At 42.5% G+C, this 18068-nt stretch overlaps 1 protein-coding gene across 5 annotated transcripts in view; it reads right to left on the bottom strand.

Annotated features, from left to right (window-relative positions):
* KIF13A (kinesin family member 13A) overlaps positions 1-18068 on the bottom strand; it is a 200521-nt gene that overhangs the window by 16700 nt on the left and 165753 nt on the right. For 3 of the 5 annotated variants that reach the window (XM_038389681.2, XM_043508323.1, XM_038389684.2), the window contains exons 22-32: positions 17544-17717; positions 16816-16967; positions 16556-16688; positions 16313-16459; positions 15383-15421; positions 13895-13994; positions 13383-13509; positions 11853-11908; positions 10505-10629; positions 8844-9020; positions 451-543 (exon numbers count right to left, since the gene is read on the bottom strand). In XM_038389681.2, coding sequence (XP_038245609.1) covers positions 451-543; positions 8844-9020; positions 10505-10629; positions 11853-11908; positions 13383-13509; positions 13895-13994; positions 15383-15421; positions 16313-16459; positions 16556-16688; positions 16816-16967; positions 17544-17717 — 1323 coding nt within the window. The remainder of the gene's footprint in view (positions 1-450; positions 544-8843; positions 9021-10504; positions 10630-11852; positions 11909-13382; positions 13510-13894; positions 13995-15382; positions 15422-16312; positions 16460-16555; positions 16689-16815; positions 16968-17543; positions 17718-18068) is intronic. The other 2 variants (XM_038389682.2, XM_038389688.2) reach the window with 1 other exon arrangement.

Here is an 18068-nt window from a genome sequence, read left to right as displayed (position 1 = left end):
AACCACTGTCCTAGTTGTTCTGAATGAGGAAAACCTCAATCAAAAACTATTTTTCTTTAAAATCCTGTTTTTTGAAAAGGGGTTTTAAACTAGGTACCAGTCTTGTATACATAAATATTTATAATGATGTGGTACAAAGGAAATAAATTTTAAAAATGTCTGTAATAGTTTGTTCAAACCCGATACCCACGCTCTCAGTCCAGAAAGTAAAAAAAAAAATTAACTAAATCAATAAAATCCTGCATCAGGCTAGATCTTCTACACACTACAATTATTCAAATAAAAACATATACAGATTCATTTGGTACAAAGGCATTTGGATATACAACTAACACGTTCTTTTCATATCAACAATAACTGAATATTCAATTCCCACATAAACAATATATACTGCCCCAAAATATCGTTCTGCTCCTTTAACAGATTGTACAGAAGTGCAGTATAATTTACCTTTGGTATATTGGATACTATCTCATAGGTCACACCACAGGAATAAAATATATTTTTCAAGGATATTCTCCTTTTCAGACTCTGGGTAAAACTCTAGAAATATAAAAGAATTTTAAATTACTGTATCCACAATGGTAATTTTAGCATATAATTTTATTATTTTGCATACTTTAATGGTAAAACAAAAAAAATCCCTCTTAACATTTGTGAATTCATTAATATTTTGATGCTTCTTCCTAGCAGTCACGTGTTTCTACACTTACGGGTCCAGCTTCCCTAAGCTGCAATTTGCCTTGCAATTTGTGTAGTTTTTTACATTTGTGCAAAGTATAAATTGTGAATATAAACTGCAACCAAATGAGAAAAGTAGCATTTTACTCCTTCTTTGCACAGGCATAAATGACTACACAATGAATAGGGCAACTGAGAATCAGATCACAATATATTTATTGTATGGATGTCACTCTCTCCCATTCTCTGGACCATCGGCTGCAAAATAACTTGGAAAATTTGTCTTCAACCATGTCTCAAGGACGATGAAGAGGAAGTTACTCACCTTGTGCAATAACAATGGTTAAAGTTCCCTGCTTAGAGAAGAAAGGGGGTGAGTGGGCACCAGTGGCAAGAGACTTATCTAGTGCAGTAACAACGGGTCTTCAAAATGCGTGTCCCTATGGGTGCTCCACTGTAGGTGTGTGTGCGCTCCTGCACTGTCAATCAGAGAATTTCAATAGCAGCACGCTTGGGTCCCCACCTGCATGAGGCTACCTAGCATGTGCGGGCATTTCTCCTTCAGTTCCTTGTCTACCGCAGAGTCAACCAGTGGAACTCTGAAGTAGAGGGGAGGAGGAAGGGTCATGGAGCACCCAAAGGGGGACACATCTCAAAGAACCATCGTTACTACACAAGGTGAGTAACTTCCTCTTCTTTGAGTAGCATCCCTATAGGTACTCCAGGGCTGGAGAACCCACAGAAAAAAATCAGTGGGTGCTTAGCACCCACCGGGTGCCAGGTTCTCACCCCGCCACACCGATCAACTCCTCTCCCTCAGCACCTCCCACCCACTGCGATCAGCTGTTCCGCAGCATGTAGGAGGTACTGGGTGGGGGGAGAGAATGGGAAGAGGGGGGACAAGGTGTGCTCGGGGGAGGGGGCAGAACTGGGGGGGAAAAGGTGGGGCAGGCATGGAGGCTTGGGAGAAAGGTGGGGGCAGGGCCTGGGGCAGAAAGGCGCGGGGCGGGGAAAGGGGTCGGGTGAGGGCAGAGCCAGGGGCAGAGCAGGGGGTTGAGCACCCCTGGGCCCGGAGGAAGCCGGCGCCTGTGGTACAGAGGCCCTGAACTGGGCGTCTGAAGGCAAATCACTTACAATGGCATAATGTTCTGTGAAGTTATGTGCAGATGCCGATGTAGCTGCTCTGCATATCTCTGATATGGGGATACCCTTAGAAAGGGCAAGCGACAAGGAGACTGACTTTGTGGAATGTGTGCATACTGAAGATATGTGTGTTATCCCCTGCAATTGGTAGCAGAGTTTAATACAGCCAGATACCTACATGGAGAGCCTCTGAGCTGACATCGTTGTACCTTTTGTCCTATCCACAACTGAAAGGAAGAGCCTCGGAGATTTTCTGAAGGCCTTTGTCCTAAGTAGAAGGCTATGGCTCTCCACACGTTGTGTGTATTGAGGATGGTCTCTCTGTTATCTGTATGAGGTTTTGGGTAGAATTTTGGGAGCTAAATGAGTTGATTCATGTGAAATGCAGAAGTTATTTTGGAAGTGAACTTTGGGTGTGGTCTGAGTGAAAAAGGGGGATGTGCTATCAAAGCTGCTATGTCCCCTATCCTTCTGGCAGAAGTGATGGCGAGGAGGAAAGGTGAGCAACTGTTGCCAAGTGAACCTTCAGCAAGCTAACAGAGAGACCCCATTTCTTTAAGGGTAACAGATAGTCCAGAATCACCAGCAAGGTGGCTGAATTAGTGGTGACATCCTTGGGTTGGCACCATGTCTGGAATCTCTTCCATTTCTGTAGGTAAGTGCAACAAGTAGCATCCTTCCTACTATGCAACAGTACCTCCTGTACTTCCTCCGAGCAGGATGCCTCTACGTGTTGGAACCACAAAGGAACCACTCTTTGAGATGCAGGACTCATTCTATGACAGGAGGCAGGGAGTGATCAGTAGGGTCATCGGTGAACACACCACCAGCTGAAACAGGTAAGGGTACCATGTCTGTCTGGGACAGGTGGGGGCAATCAGAATGTCCTTTGCTTTTTGCTTTTTTACCTTCTCCTTTACCAAGAGAGGGAATGAAGGAAAGGCGTAAAGAATGCCATTGTCCCAAGGGAGAAGGAGAGCATCTCCCCTGGAGTGTTGTCCAATCCTCACTCTGGAGGAGTACCGCACACATTTCTTGGTCTGGTGGGTAGAGAACAAGTCTGGCAACCTGCACTGCTAGAATATATTGTGTAGAATGGTTGGTTCTACTTCCCATTCGTGGTAGAGGAGGAACTTGTGGCTGAGACTGTCAGCAGTTGTGTTGTGTATTCCCAGTAGGTAGGACTCTGATAATAAGACATTGTAGGGGATGCACCAATTCCATAGCTTCAGAGCTTCTGTGCATAAGGAATGAAACCTGGTACCTCCTTACCAGTTTATGTAGTACCTAACAGGCCATGTTGTCCATCATGACCATCGTATGTGTGTCCTTGATCAGCAGGAAGAAGTGAGCACAAGAATTTCAGACCGCTCTGAGCTCTAGCAGACTGATGTGGAGACATGTCTCTGACCATTTGACTGAACAGTGCGACCACTGAGATGCGCTCCCCAGTCTATGAGAGATGCCTCGGTGGTCAGAAGAAGAGATGGGGAAGACTGAGCGAATGGGATCCCCATGCAAATGTTCATTGGGTCCTTCCACCAGTTTAAGGATTGTTTGACTACCATCAGGAGCTTGTATATATTGTCTTTGTTTGGTCTGTACACAGAGGCAAACCATGCTTGGAGGCACTTCATGTGTAGTCTACCATGACAATGACTGATGTGCCCGCAACTATGTGTCCCAGAAGCTGAAGGCAGTGTTCTGCTGAGATTTGACGGCTGGACTGTATTGTCTCTATCAATGAGGAGAGAGTGAGAAATCTGTGATGTGGTAGGAGCACAGTCATTTGAATGGAGTTGAGGCTGGCTCCTATAAACTCTAGTTTTTGAACCGGTGTCAAGGTTGATTTTTGTTTGTTGATCTGTAGGCCCAGTGTTAGAAGTAAGTCTTGTGTGGTCTGAGTGACCTGTGAAGGATTGTGTCCTGAGAAGGCAGTTGTCCAGGTAGGGAAAACTCTTAATAACCTGAGAATGTAGATAGGCCACTCCTAGCGAAAGGACCTTGGAGAATACTCTGTGGGGGGGAGGGGGCAATGAGAGGCCAAAAGGGAGTATTCTGTACTGGTAGTGGTCCTGGCCTAGTGTGAACCTGAGATAATGCCTGTGTCTCAGTATGATAGAAATGGGAAAGTACGCATCTTGAAGGTCGAGGGCTGAGAACCAGTCTCCTTTTTCTAACACTGGGATGATCACTGACAGCGTAACCTTTTTGAATTTTTGTGCTTTGACATACCTGTTGAGCACGCTGAGGTCCACTATAGGTCTCCTATCTCCCTTTTTCTTCAGTATCAGGAAGTAACGAGAGTAGAAGCCTTTGCCTCTGAGTTGTGTGGGTACGCAGAGATGATTCACCTCTTGGTGTAGTAGAATCTCGTGAGAAGCGTCCTTGAAGAGGGACGGGGAAGGGTGTTTGGGAGCGGGAAGGAAGGAATTTCTAGCATCAGCTTTTCGGAGGTTATCTATTCCTAGCTGCTGCGGAATGGGGAAAGGCAATCACTGAAAGGAGGAGTGGGGTTTCCCAAGGTGAGATTGTAAGGAGCATTCTATTGGTACCTCAAACAACACATCAAGAGTGTCGCTTTGAAATTGAGGGCTGAGACAAGAGTGGTGGTGGCCCTGATTATTTGAATTTAGAGAATTTTGATTTATTTCTCTGTGGCTTGTACAATCTCTGCAATAAGTATTGAGGCATGTATGATGATGATCTCAGCTTGAACTGTGGTTGAGGACTATTTTCTTTTGTAGGTTGTCGGGTATATCCCCCAGGGATCTCAGAGTTGCTCAATAATCCTTTAGTGTGTGGAGGGATGCATCTGTCTTCTCAGCGAATAGCTTTGTTCCCTCCTTAGGAAATCTGGGCAAATGGAGCCAAGAGGTCCTCCTCATAACCACTGCCGGGGAGATTAAGTGCATTGCCATGTCAGCCACATCCAATGCACACTGCAGAGATATTTTCGCCACTAGCTGGCCTTCGTTAATGATAGCCATGAATTGGTCTTTGTATGGTCTATGTATCCAGAAGCTGCTCAATAAAGGAGTTTAATTTTGCGTAGTTCTGATAATCATATTTGGCTAGTAAGACCTAATAGTTCGCTACCCAAAACTGGAAGAATAGGTTTTTTTGCCAAACAGATCCAAGGGCTTTCCATCTCAGTCATACGGCATAGACTTAAACTGGTATTGGGGAACCCTCAAAGTGACCGCAACCACTATGATGGAATTTGGAGATGGATGGGTGAACAAAAATCGCTGGCACATAGTACTTTTTGTCTGGCTGCTTGCATGCTGGTGGGATGGACGCCGGGGTCTGCCATATGACCCTAGCAGGGTCTAGAAGTGCCTTAGGGAGGGCTACCCTGGTGGAGGTGGAAGAATATCCACCAGTTTATGATGAGGTTTGGACACCATGTAGTTGCACTTGTAGGGCCTCAGTCACTCTTTGAATTAGGTCCTGGAATGACCTAAAGTCACCTGCCAGAGATGGGGGGTGGGGGGAACCCACTGCCTCATCAGGTGAGGATAACGAGAGGTGGGCTTAAGGAGCCTCTTCCTTTTCCACCTCCACTTTCTGTTCTTCCTCCAAGAATTCAGGAGGATCTGGTGCCCTTGATGTCACTGCTGAAGGAGGATTTCTCTCTAGCTGTTGGTAAATCACACTAGGGGCCTGTGAGGCTTATCGTCTCTGGGCCTGCCATGGGTCCCAGTATGGCCATTGTGGGTAGGGAGCTGGTGGCTGGAACCATGGTTGCCCACACCAAGAAGGTTGAGGGCCAGGGTGGCACCCTGATATCCCTTGGTGGGACTGGGGTCTGCATGGTGGGTAGGATGATTGGTGAGAACCCAGTTCCTCTGTCTCTCTCTATGAGTCTGAATGGGAAAGAGGCATAGCGAGGTGTGGAGATGCCATTGTATCCACCGCTCCTGGTGAGTTCAGTACCAGGGCCCCAGTACTGAGAAGGGGCGAGTCTGGTGCATCACATACCAAGAGGTCCGATGCACACCTGTAGTCCGCAGGTGCGGATGGTACTGGTATCAGTGCCGAAGGCTGCCGGTGCTGAGGAGATTGCACTGAGGGAGTTGGTGATGTGGACCTGGTTGAATGATCCATCAGTGCAACGCGCACCAAGATCAGTGCCGGTGACCTCATTGATGTAGCCTTCCCTAGGGCAGATTGTCTATGTTTATCATGCCTTCGGTACTGGTATGTCTTTGCCTGTGCCCATCGGGTCTTTGGGTGATCCGACTGCCTCTGTCAGCTCGGTACTGTGCATGCCCTGGATACTGACTCTAGGTGGCTTCATGCCATCGGTACAGAAGATATTGATAGAGCCAGAGAACATTTCTGGCTTGATCTGGGCTCGCTATGGTGACTCACAGATCTCTTCTTTAATGAGCAGTCTTTAATGCTCATTTCCTTAGAATCACTTGCCCTCGACATAGAAGATTGCATTGATATCTCACTCTGGTACTCTGGAAATTGAAGGACAAACTCCATCAGCAGGAGTTTTAGCCTTAACTCTCTGTCCTTCCTTGGACCTGGGTTTTAGTTGCTGGCACCAACCACACTTTTGCGGATTGTGCTTCTCCTCGAGGAAGCGAATAAATGCCTGCGCATGCTGGTTAGCCTTGTGGCAGGCGGGGAGCCGTGCGTGCACAGAACGGACTGCTATTGAAATTCTTCATTCAACAGCATGGGGGTGCACACACATTTACAGCGGAGCATGCATAAGGACACTACTCGAAGAATTATAATTTTGACTCCTAACCAGAGGTGAAAGTAAGCTGGTACGCCCCAGTACGGTGTACCAACAAGCAGTAGAGGCGAGTTATATGGGCTCATGGCTCCAGCAATATTGAGGGCCCGGGGACCCGGCTCCACCAATGTTTGGGGCTGGATCTCCCGCGTGGTCCCACCTGCTGCCACCCCATGCCTCCCCCAAGTGTCCCCTAGACCCTCCCTGGGTCTCTGGAGCAGAGCATCCCTGTCTCTCCTCTGCAGCTCCATGCTGCCTCCCTGCATCAACTGCTGCTGCAGGGTCCTAATGCCCCCAATCCACTATTGCCAGGGCAGGCTGCCCTTCCTTCTCAAACCCTTTCATTTTCCAGCGGGATCCTCCACCAGTACAGCTGCCTCCCCTGCCCACAGTCACCACTTCTGCCCCACGCTGGGCAAGAGGCAGCCCCATCCCGCAGCCCCGGTGAGGTTCCAGTGAGAGGCAACAGCAGGGGACGAGGTGCACATGTGATGGCAGTGCCACCCCCATGGCACTCACCACAGGGGAGGTGAGGGAGATTCCTGGACCTCAGAGGGGCCCTAGGAGCACGTGCAGTGACAGTGGTGGGGGTGATTATGCTGCCAGGGGGGGAAAGGAACCCGTTCCCCCAGAGCTCGCTGATGTGGCAAGGAGAGGGCTGGGGGGAGCCCTCTCTGGCTCCAGTCTCGGGGAAGCCTGCTTCCACCCCATACTCATCCCCAGCCCTGCCCCACCCCAGAGCCCATATCCCCAGCCAGAGCCCTCATCCCCCCACAGCCCAACCCTCTGCCCTAGCCCTGAGCCTCTCCAACACCCAAAACCCCTCATCTCCAGCCCCAGCCAGAGCTCCCATCCCCCCTGCACCCTAAACCTCTGCCTCAGTCCTGAGCCCCCTGCCACACCCCAAACCCCTCATCCCCAGCCACACCCCTGTACCCATCCCCAGCCTCACGGCACAGCTCTCACCCCTGCACCCCCTCCCATCCCCAAACTCCCTCAGAGCCTGTGCCCTGCACCCCTCCTGCACCCCAATCCCCTGCCCCAGCCCAGGGCCTGCACCCCATACCTCCTCCTGTACCCAAACTCCCTCCCAGAGCCTTGGGCAAGTGGGGTGGGGGGTGGACAGATTCTGGGCACCACCAAGATTTCTAAAAACCAGCCACTCCAGCCGGCAAGAGCCAGTGCGCTGTACCGGGGTGGACTGGCTTCCCCAGGCGGCAATTTTAAGGGCCTGGGGTTCCCAGAAGCAGCTGGAGCTCCGGCCCCTTTAAATTGCTGCCAGAGCCCCGCTGCTGGAGCCCTGGGGTAGCAGCGGTGGGGCTCGGGTGGCGATTTAAAGGGCCCAGGGCTCCTGCCACCGCTACTGCCCCGGGGCCCTTTAAATTGCCGCTGTAGCCCCGCTGCCGCTACCCTAAGGCTCTGGGGATGATTTAAAGGGCCCTGGGCGGTAGAGGCAGCGGGAGCCCTGGGCCCTTAAATAGACTCCGGAGCCTGCCAGAGTCCTGGGGTAGTGGCGATGGGGCTCCGGTGGCTATTTAAAGAGTCTGGGACTCTCACTGCCTCTACCACCCCAGGTCCTTTAAATAGCCGCTGGAGCCCCGCCACCGCTATCCCAGGGCTCTGGCAGCAGGGCTCCAGGGACGATTTAAAGGGTCCTGAAGGGTAGTGGCAGCTGAAGCCCCGGACCCTACTACTAGACCCCCGGGGCTTCATCAGCAATTTAAAGGGCCCGGGGCTCCACTGAGGTAGTGGCAACTAGAGCCCCGGACCCTTTAAATAGCCCCTGAGCCACGGGCTCCCAGCCACCTCTGCAACTGAGAGCTCAGGGGGTGATTTAAAGGACCCGGGGCTCCCAGCTGCTGCTACCACAGCCCTAGTCCTGGGCCTTTAAATCCTGATTAAAGGGCCGCCTCTTCCGGTTAAGACCACGCCCCCTCCTCAGGGCTCCGGAGTACCGGCAAGTCCTTTGGTTTCATCCCTGCTCCTAACAGTTAATTTATATAGCAACCATAATTTTCATACTGTAGGTTGTTGGAAAAAGTATTATCTTGTTCCATGCTCTGTGTGGAACCTTGATCAACACTCAGTTCTTTCATCACTAACTGAAGTTTTCTCATTTAAGAGACCATTTTAGATAATTGAGGCTTCGGAGCCAAGAAAAATAAGCCAATTGCAAAATGGAATAATACTAGGACAAGAACAAGACATCGATAAAATTAAGAGCTATATAAGCAGATGTGAATATACAAATAAAACCCATTACCTGCTTGTTATAAATATTGGCTGCAATCCTTTTACGCAGTACTAATTCCATAGCAGCAGGATGACTAAGTTGCACAGTGATCTTCACTATTAAGTAAATCCTTTCGTTTTGTGGTGTTACCCTGTTCAAATGCACTGAATCATGGACAGAAGAGTCCCAAGCAGCAGTGGCTGAAACCTAAGTGGACAAATTGGGTAGTGGAATAAAAGGAGAAAAAGAAAATTAATGTCAATTACTTCAATTTAAAATTTACCAGAATTTAACAAGAAATAGTAACACCATTAATGAAAGAAAAACAATAGCTGTAGTGGGCACTTTAGAAGCAGAAGTGTTGTGGGTGTGTCAGGCTCTGAAAGGCCACATTGGAACATGTGACCCTGGTGCAGTGCAGAACCCATGTATACTGGGGATCTATACAGAGCTGCAAGCAGAGGGTTAAATTGGAGAGAGGGACCACAGATCCACTACTACATGAATCCTCTGGTCATCTCTTACTTGGGACTTGATCCAAAGCTCACAACTCAATTGGCATCGGACTGGGCCATAGCAGAGGGGCACACAAAGGCCTCTGCATCTTCCATCCTGTGGAAGATCTTTTCCTTTTCCTTCCACACGCATCCCCACTACCACCCAGCCAAGTTATTCATCCTGGGACCTGGTCTCAGGATATACGCCTAAATGAGATAGCATGGAAGGTGGAACAAATGAAAATCAAGTACAACTCCAGATTTAATCTACATTTATATAGCGCCTTTCACTTTGAGTGGTCCCAAACCTTTCACAAACAAACATGACCCACCATAGGAAAAAATCTATTACTTTAGAAATTAAGGCTTTATCTAGTTTGGAAGACATTGTAGTGACTAAAGAATAAGTGAAATTATGACATCACAAGAGCCAAGAGGGTGCAAATTGAGCAACGCAGACAGGAAAGGATTTTTAGACAGTTAAAAAGTCTTTTCCAAAAAGATCCAACATCCCCCACTTCTTCAAGTTAAGCAATGAGAGCTAAAAATTTACATTCTCTAAGATCCCAAAGACATCTTCTGCAAAATACAGGATGCACCATGCATTCATGGTATTTCTAGGATAAAAAGCAGAAAGAGACCTAAAAAATAACCCTATTGACAACTTTCAGGTCTTCTGTTCATGCAGCAAAAAAGTGTACATACCCTATATTTTTGAAACGCTTTACAGGTCACCTTTAAACTGAAAAGATTGAATATGGATCACTTCGTCCACCACTGAAATATAGCTAATTCTGGGAAGGATATGGCAGCTTTTTGACATCGCACATCAATAGAAAAACATTTTAGCACAGGAAACAAGGAATATCCCATCCAAATGAAACTGCATACAATAATTTGGGGCTATAGAATGTAATTATCAGAAACTGAATTTGTTAGCAACTCTACTCTGACGAAAAGCGCAATAGAACACATGACTATAGTTTTATAAATATGGGTAGTAACCTACATGGTCTGAAGACTGAAAGAATGACCCTGGCACCAAAAATATTAACATTAACAATAAATTAACATTTATAATTAGTTTGATACTTAACTAGTAATAAGAATTAAATACATAATAAAAACACAAAGCAGAAAGCAAGCATGAATTTAAGTCACAATTGCCAGGAAGGAGGCTTATTAGTAATTTACCTCATCATCACTGTGTTTTATGATGAGCAGATAAAAGAACTGACTCCCATGCTCCTTTGGCAGTATTGAGTTAACTCCTGATGCATGGGGACCTACAAGCTGTTCATTGGCACTGAGGTCATCAGCTAATGAAATCAACACACAAAGAACAAAAACGAAATAGTTAGCTCTACACCAAAGGATATAAATTAATAGAAGTTTGAATTGTTATAAAGGCCTGAATTGTTACAAAGGCCTATCAGGTGATTTTGTATATCTTTCATACTGTATTAAGTGTTGGCTAATCTCAACTAATATGCCAAATTGTGGGGAAGTTTGCAACCTACACAAAAGGGGCTAGGGAAAACTAGGCTGAAACCATAATATTCATTCTCAGTTGTGACCCAAACAAAATTTCAAACTAGATTTTTAGAGATTCATGAATTAATATATTGTGCCAGGAAGGCCCTGACATTTTTTTTTAATCTATCCATAATCAACTAGCTTTTCATATCACAACCACCGCTGAGGTATCAAGGCATCTTTAGGAGACTAGAATACTAGGATATCTGGACATTTGATTTTACACATGGGACTATATGAGGATCATAGTCAAGCAAGTTTTGTAATATTCCACTGAATCAGGTAGTTCTTCCTAAACATCTTGTTTAGTCTCCTACCTGCTAACTTCCCAAAACCCTCAGATATAAAACAAATTTCAGCTAAGAGATGCCATCTCTTTTTAGAACAAAACACTAAGAATTCATTTTGGTAGTCCTTTCACATGAAGAACTCAGTGACTTCACTGGGAGAAGTTTCAAATACTCTGTGTTATGCATAAAACTCTTTAATTATGCTACTAACTTGCAGTTTAAATAATCATTATTTTTGAAATAGGAGAGCAAAAACAACAACAACATAACTTCTCAACAGCACTTAGACAATTTTCTATCAGTGCTTTAAAGAAATATGTTCTTGAAGATAAAACTGAAGCACCTTTTGAAATATGCACTAGATTTACCTATCTGCTGTTGATCTTAAGTTTAAACCCTGATTCTTTTTGGGCATTATAATGCACCAAATTTCCTCAAGTATCTTTTAGGAAAATCTCCTTCATGTCTGTTACAATCCCTTGTTATTTGGTCTCAGTTGTAAAGTTATTCTCTGCTTACTTGCACCAATCTGTGAAATCAGAAAAAAATGATTTTGCCTTCCAAAAGCTGTACAACATAGTGGAATCAGAGGCATAACTCAAGTTTTATTTTCCCTGCCTTTCAGGGCCACCCCTTTATTTACCAATTGAGCTGAATTCAATTATTTCAGTAAAAACAGCATTAAAGAAATTTCCTAACCTGAAAGTACAACTTACCATTCAAATCAAGAAAAAGGACAGGTATGTGTGTTTCCATTCCTGAAGGTGGGGTCCTGGAAATAAGAACAAACTGCTGTCAGTATGGTAAAATAAATATGTAAGCCAGCAGCACAGGCAGCTATCCATGCAGTATTTATGTACAATACATCCAATGATTAAAACCTTCAGGCATTTTTGTGGAGAATTTAACTGAACAAAAAAAAGTTAGGATACTCAAAGTTATAGCACCCATACATCTAGTAATTCACCCACCTATTATATACATTGTATTCCTGTATATATGACTATACATATAGCTTAAATAAAAACATTCACCATGGTGACGTGGCACATTTCAATTGTTATGGGAACCTCATCTTTAAATGACTTGTTCTCTGTGTACACATTTTCAGCCTTGTTCCGTGCCTACCCATTGTCGTTGAATTGATATATTTTTTTCCCCACATAGAATTAACTCTTCTTTTTTTTTTTTTTAAGGTCAAATCATAGTACATTAAAATAAAACACTATTTGTTTATTTCAATTGTCTCAAACACATAGGTGAACAGACTTTCACGTAAGTGTGTGTGTAACTAATCACTGAAATTAAATGCCATAGCATTTATATCAACATGTATATTTTTGGCTAATAGGTAAGCAATATCTAAATTGAGAAGGAAAAGTCACAGGAACCTAGAAATCAGAGATAGGAAAAAATCTACTAGATCATCTAATCCATTCTACTGCTAACGAAAGACTGCCTACATAGCATTGTATGCTATTTTCAGTCAAATAGAACAACTATTTCTTAGCCAAGTTTCTCCCAACTTAAGAAGTGTGGACTACATATAAACCAGGTTTGATTTTGGTTTTGGTTTTTTTTTCCCCTTAAAGACAGTTTTAACTATCTGAGTACAAATAAAGGCCTCTGAAACTTGTGTGTGTGTGTTTGAGTGGGGAACAAAACCTTTTTAAATTGGTCCAAACATTTAAAAAAGGCAAAGTGGAATTTTATAAAAAGTTTTCTATAATTTGTCTTTGAGCCAACAAAATGTACATATGAAAGATTTCAACCTATGGGTAGTCTTCAGGATTATAACCACTTGAAAGAAAGCGCTTAGATTTAACGTGACTGCTCAGATTGTAACTAAAGGATTGTTACCTCAGAGTTTCTGTATAACAATTTAGCTAGGCAACTTTTCTTTCAGATTCTGAATATATTATGCATTCTACAACTTAGCTCAATTAAATTTTGCCAAACAGTTCTTTGCTCTTGGAGGAGGAAGTTCAGATGCAGTTCCTTTTGTATCCAAAGCAAAGCATCAAACAGGAAATTTAGTGAGGAATAGTTTATATTCATATTAGGATATTACAGACTGTGGGCCTGATTCACCACTGTTCTTCCAGCTTTACACCAATTAATGCTAGTGTAACACTGAAATACAAACAGTGGTGAATCAGACCCTCGTATGTCATCACTTAATTTGCTATGCACACATACAAAAAACTGATGTTGGGGTTTTGTCTTCTTGAACTCTTTACACATACCAATCTGCAGGAGCACCTGGGATGCCACTGCCTGGGGCTGGGACAAGCACTGCATTCCTCTCTTCTGTTAGTCCCATCCACTGTTCTAGAAGCCGTGCTTCCCGTTCTATTTCATCCTCTGTTTTCTCTACAGTGAAAGAGACAATATATTAAATGTATGATTTTAGATGCATCTTAGATGTACATTTGTAGTTCACATTTCCCTATAACAAAGTTACAGTTTATCACTAGATTATAAATCACACTATGCAGATTTGTGACACTGAAATCTGAACTACTGTATACATTTCCACTTTATTAGAAAAAGTTCCTCTATAGGTTAATGTGACTTTTTTTTAAAAAAAAGCTACTATTTGTATTCTAAACAACGTGCTAACCACCGTCCACAGATATACTGAAGACAAGTTTGTCCCCAAAAGCTCACAATTCTAAGTTTCACGTCAAGTAAAACTATGTCTGTTTGGAAAGGGGGATAAAGTACAAATAGATTTTAAGCTTCAAGTGATACAAACCTTGCTTATTGCTGATTTTTTTAATCTGTTCATCTAAGTACTCCCTGCGTTTTATGAGCGCATCAGACCACCTTTCTCGCACACAGTTTAAATCTTCTTCCTAATGTGAGGAGAGAAAATATTTTCCTGAATATACAATACTGAACTTTACAAAGGACATACAACTGTATGTGATAATTTGTGATCAGAAATGCTATTGAACAGTTTTGCATGATTAATATGCAGGAAGCTTTCATTTATATCATGCACACTGATTAAGCACTATCCAGAAATTAAAGGTCAGTATCTTTCAAGTTTCAAATTACGAGAGGAAAAGCATGAAAAGTTGAAACTGTACCAGCTGCTGTATAATTTTTATGCTATCAACATTTCATATACAGAATTTGTGATTTACAGGTAAGTATTAAGACCAGGCAAGTGGCATCCAAACTGTTTAATAGCAGTGGAATGGGGAAAAATAGGTATTATACATTGGCCAGGTGTTTTCCGGAAGACTGCAGACAGGTCAGTGTACCCTTAAACCTGCACAAAATTCTGTTACTAGCTGCCATCAGTGCAATAAAAAATTCCCCATGCAAATAAAATCTATCATGCATTCATGCTTTATGACATCACAGGAAAACTTGGACTATTCTTCTCTGTGATTCAAGGTATCAGGAAGCGCACAAACAGCCCGCAGGAAGTTAGTACCTAAACTGACATTTTGAAGACTACTGCAGAACATACTATACTATATTAAGGGATGTTAACACCTATGCCTGAATAAGGTTTTGCTTCTTCCAAGTGCCAAAATCAAATATAAGTCTTAGAAGTAGGAAAATATCAGGAATATGATTTCCATTTTTAGCATTTGTTCTTATTCTTTTTAAATGCTACCTTTTGGTGATACATATTTTTAGCTTTCCAGATTTTAACATCTCTAAAGCTACTCAGAATACAAAATGCAGACTAATGTTTTAATTTTTTTTAGATAAGCAAAAACGAAACTTCAATAGCTTAAAAAACAAAATTTCTCATTAAAATATTTAATTTCACACCACTTCCACTCTGCCTCTCTACTAGCATTTTCAAACAGTAAGACATTTTCTAAAGACAAGGAATTTGCTTTTTAAAGAACAACCTACGATGTAAATTCTGGATAGTAATTGTTAATGAAGGTTGCATGTTTTTATTGTAAAAAACTGTATTTTCATTCTAATATTAAAGTTGCTAAGCTTATTTATTTTTTAAAGTAACAGGAAGTTAGAAGATCTGATTGTTGGAAATACTATAGAAAGAAGAAATTAAGTGTAAGATTATAAAGTAAATTATAATATAATATATACTGAAATGGCAATGTTTTTATAGCCCAGGCAATATTTTTAATGCAGAGAATGTATTTTTAAAGCTGCTTTTGCTTGCTCCAATACTCTTATCCACTTAAAAGTTGCTGGCTATTAGCATTAGCTGTGCCCCATGCCATAGGATATACAGCAACAGCAGCAATACCTGATAACTATCCATATCACCACCATCAACATCATCTCTCTGGTAGGAGAAAATAAATTTTGTAAAACACAAAGAACATGCATTTTTCTTGACAAAACAGCACACTGAAAAAACCACATACCAATAAAACCCCAAACATTTCCATCACACACAAACTGGTACAAAGGCAAAGCATTTATAAAATTTAATCACTGGAGTCATACAATTAGTGGATTTCATTGCATTTTTGTTTGGTTATATGATATTGGTTAATAAATAAAAGTACTGGTCTCAATTTTCTTACTTGATCTTAGTATCTCACTTGTGAGATGAGTATTGTTGTTAGTGTATATGATAATTTTTTTTCAAACGTATTTTGCTTCTTATACATACTGCACAAGTTTTTAAACAGACAAGATGCGGTCAAATTTCTAAAGAGAACAGGTAACACTAGACAATAGGCAGGAATTAAGGAATCAAATCAACATTATTATGGTAGAGGTAGGAACCCCTGAAAATAATGGATTGTACAAAATATTGACAAGCCCTTAGATATAACATTATGACTGAGCACTTCTATTATATATGCAACTGTAAACAGGTAAGGGAAAGTTAGGTGGCTCTATAGTGAACTGATATGTATATTAAATGTGTGTATATACACACATAGGTAATGTGCATTTCTGCACCAAAATCTGCTCTGAATGACATTAGTAGGTGTTCTGCCACTGGCTTCAACAGGAACAAACTTGGGCCTATAAGGACATATTACACACATATATACCTGACATCTGTTAAAGTGAGCAAAAGTAACAGAATATTATGTATGGATGAGATTACACTAAAATACTCTGGCCTCCATTTTGATTTTATAACTTGAACTATTTTAAGGAGGTTCTCAAACAGCAAAGTAAATAATTATTAACTCAGTACATTAACCAGTTGCCCTACCTGGTAGCTGTCCAACCCCCTCTGTAGTTTGGTTGATCTGGCAGTCACACAGCCTATAGAGACAGAAAGAATGGCTTCTACCATGAGGGGAAGTGTTCCCGAATGCTGTACAGGCTTCACTGTCACCTCAACTCTTCGAGAATGACCCTGAACAAGTGACCAGAAGAACCAGAGAGAAATTAAGAACAACATTTTAAGAATACTCTTAAAGCAGGTTAACAGGGCAGAAAAAGGACTCAGTACCTGCCTAAGTTGGAAAATCCCACCAGTGTTTACATCCTTTGCCTGATGGAGTTCAACTGCTGTATATTCCCCCATCTCATTTAGTTCTTGTATGGAAATCCACATTTCTATTCTGCGAGTTACTTCACTCCACCTAGAGAGAGACACCCCAAACAAGCAATGTTTGTAATTCAGATCAGTAAGTTTCTCTAACACTGCAAGTATCTCACCCTAATCTCTTTGGAAAGCTGATGGAATCATTCCTTGTAGCTTATTCATACCTATCTCTCAGTGTCCTAGTTTTAGCATGAAGAGAATCAACCTCCCAAACAGAGCTGCCATTGCCAGTACATCTGTGCCCCCACACCTCAATAGCAAGAGCTCCTTCTGAAATGAACTCCAGAAATTCCTCTGTGACATTTACCACATAGTCCTGGAAATAGAGAAGGGAACTGTATTAAATTAATAAATCAAATCTCTTCATTTCATTTGCAACAGGGGGCAGAGCAAATGTGGTCTCTGCTTGCATGGTAGAGGTAAGAATTTGAATGAGAAGCCTTAGATTCACAGGCAGGGGCTTGATGGCAGAGAAGACTTGAGACAAAGCTCAAGAATCCATATATGTGCGTTTCTAACATTTCAACGTTATGAACATTTCAACCACACTCTAAATAGCCTTATGTTTACGCTCTCTAAATTACTGATATCGTTAAAACTTCAATTAATACATAGCAAAATCTCATTATAAGTATTGGTGTTTCCTTACAAGTTTAAAGACAACTGTTTTGAACATACAACTAAATTATAACAAGCTATGACTATTATATGACTACAGCATATTATAAATTTGAGTTTCTCCCCCAAAACACAGTTTCCTAGGGATTGTGATACAGGACATTTAGTTGCATTTTCTCCCCAAAAGTTTACATGCCATTCAGAGTCATGCTCTGAATAGTTCATCTCAAACATATTGCCCTCCTGATATGCTGTTTTAAAATAAAATCATTACCTTACAGTGAGAGAAGGTCACTGTAAACTGAACTTCCTTGCTCTGAGGTGATGGCACATCAGGATCGACCACTGGGGCTGCTACTGTTGACTCATCCTGATCCCAGAATGCGTATTGACAGAAGACAAAGTTAGACAGATTCAGTGGTAGTCCAGTTGCTTCTTTTATTTTTACCTGGGTGAGATAAATAGACACTTAAAGTAATGTGATTATTTCCTCTTACAGATTGTTTAAAAACTAAAGCATGTAAGTGACAATTAACATTCAGGACCAATTTTTCAAAAAAGAGACCTCAAACACTTTCTAAACATGCATCTATTCTGGAAGCCTGCAGTTTTGCATATACAAAACCTCAGATGCATGTGTGTGCAGAGTTTAAGTATTTAACTTGCAGACCTAGATCTACGTTTTTGATCGTGTAAAATGCTAGGCTCCCAAAATTGAATATGTAAGTTTACATTTTAAAACTATATATACACACAATTATTTTTTGAAGGGATTGTACTGATGGCAACTGACATTGAA

This window comes from Dermochelys coriacea, chromosome 2 (genome assembly GCF_009764565.3).
Source record: "Dermochelys coriacea isolate rDerCor1 chromosome 2, rDerCor1.pri.v4, whole genome shotgun sequence".
Classification (NCBI taxonomy): domain Eukaryota; kingdom Metazoa; phylum Chordata; order Testudines; family Dermochelyidae; genus Dermochelys; species Dermochelys coriacea.
Note: the sequence above shows the minus strand (reverse complement) of the source record. Positions and strands in the feature narration are given on the sequence as shown.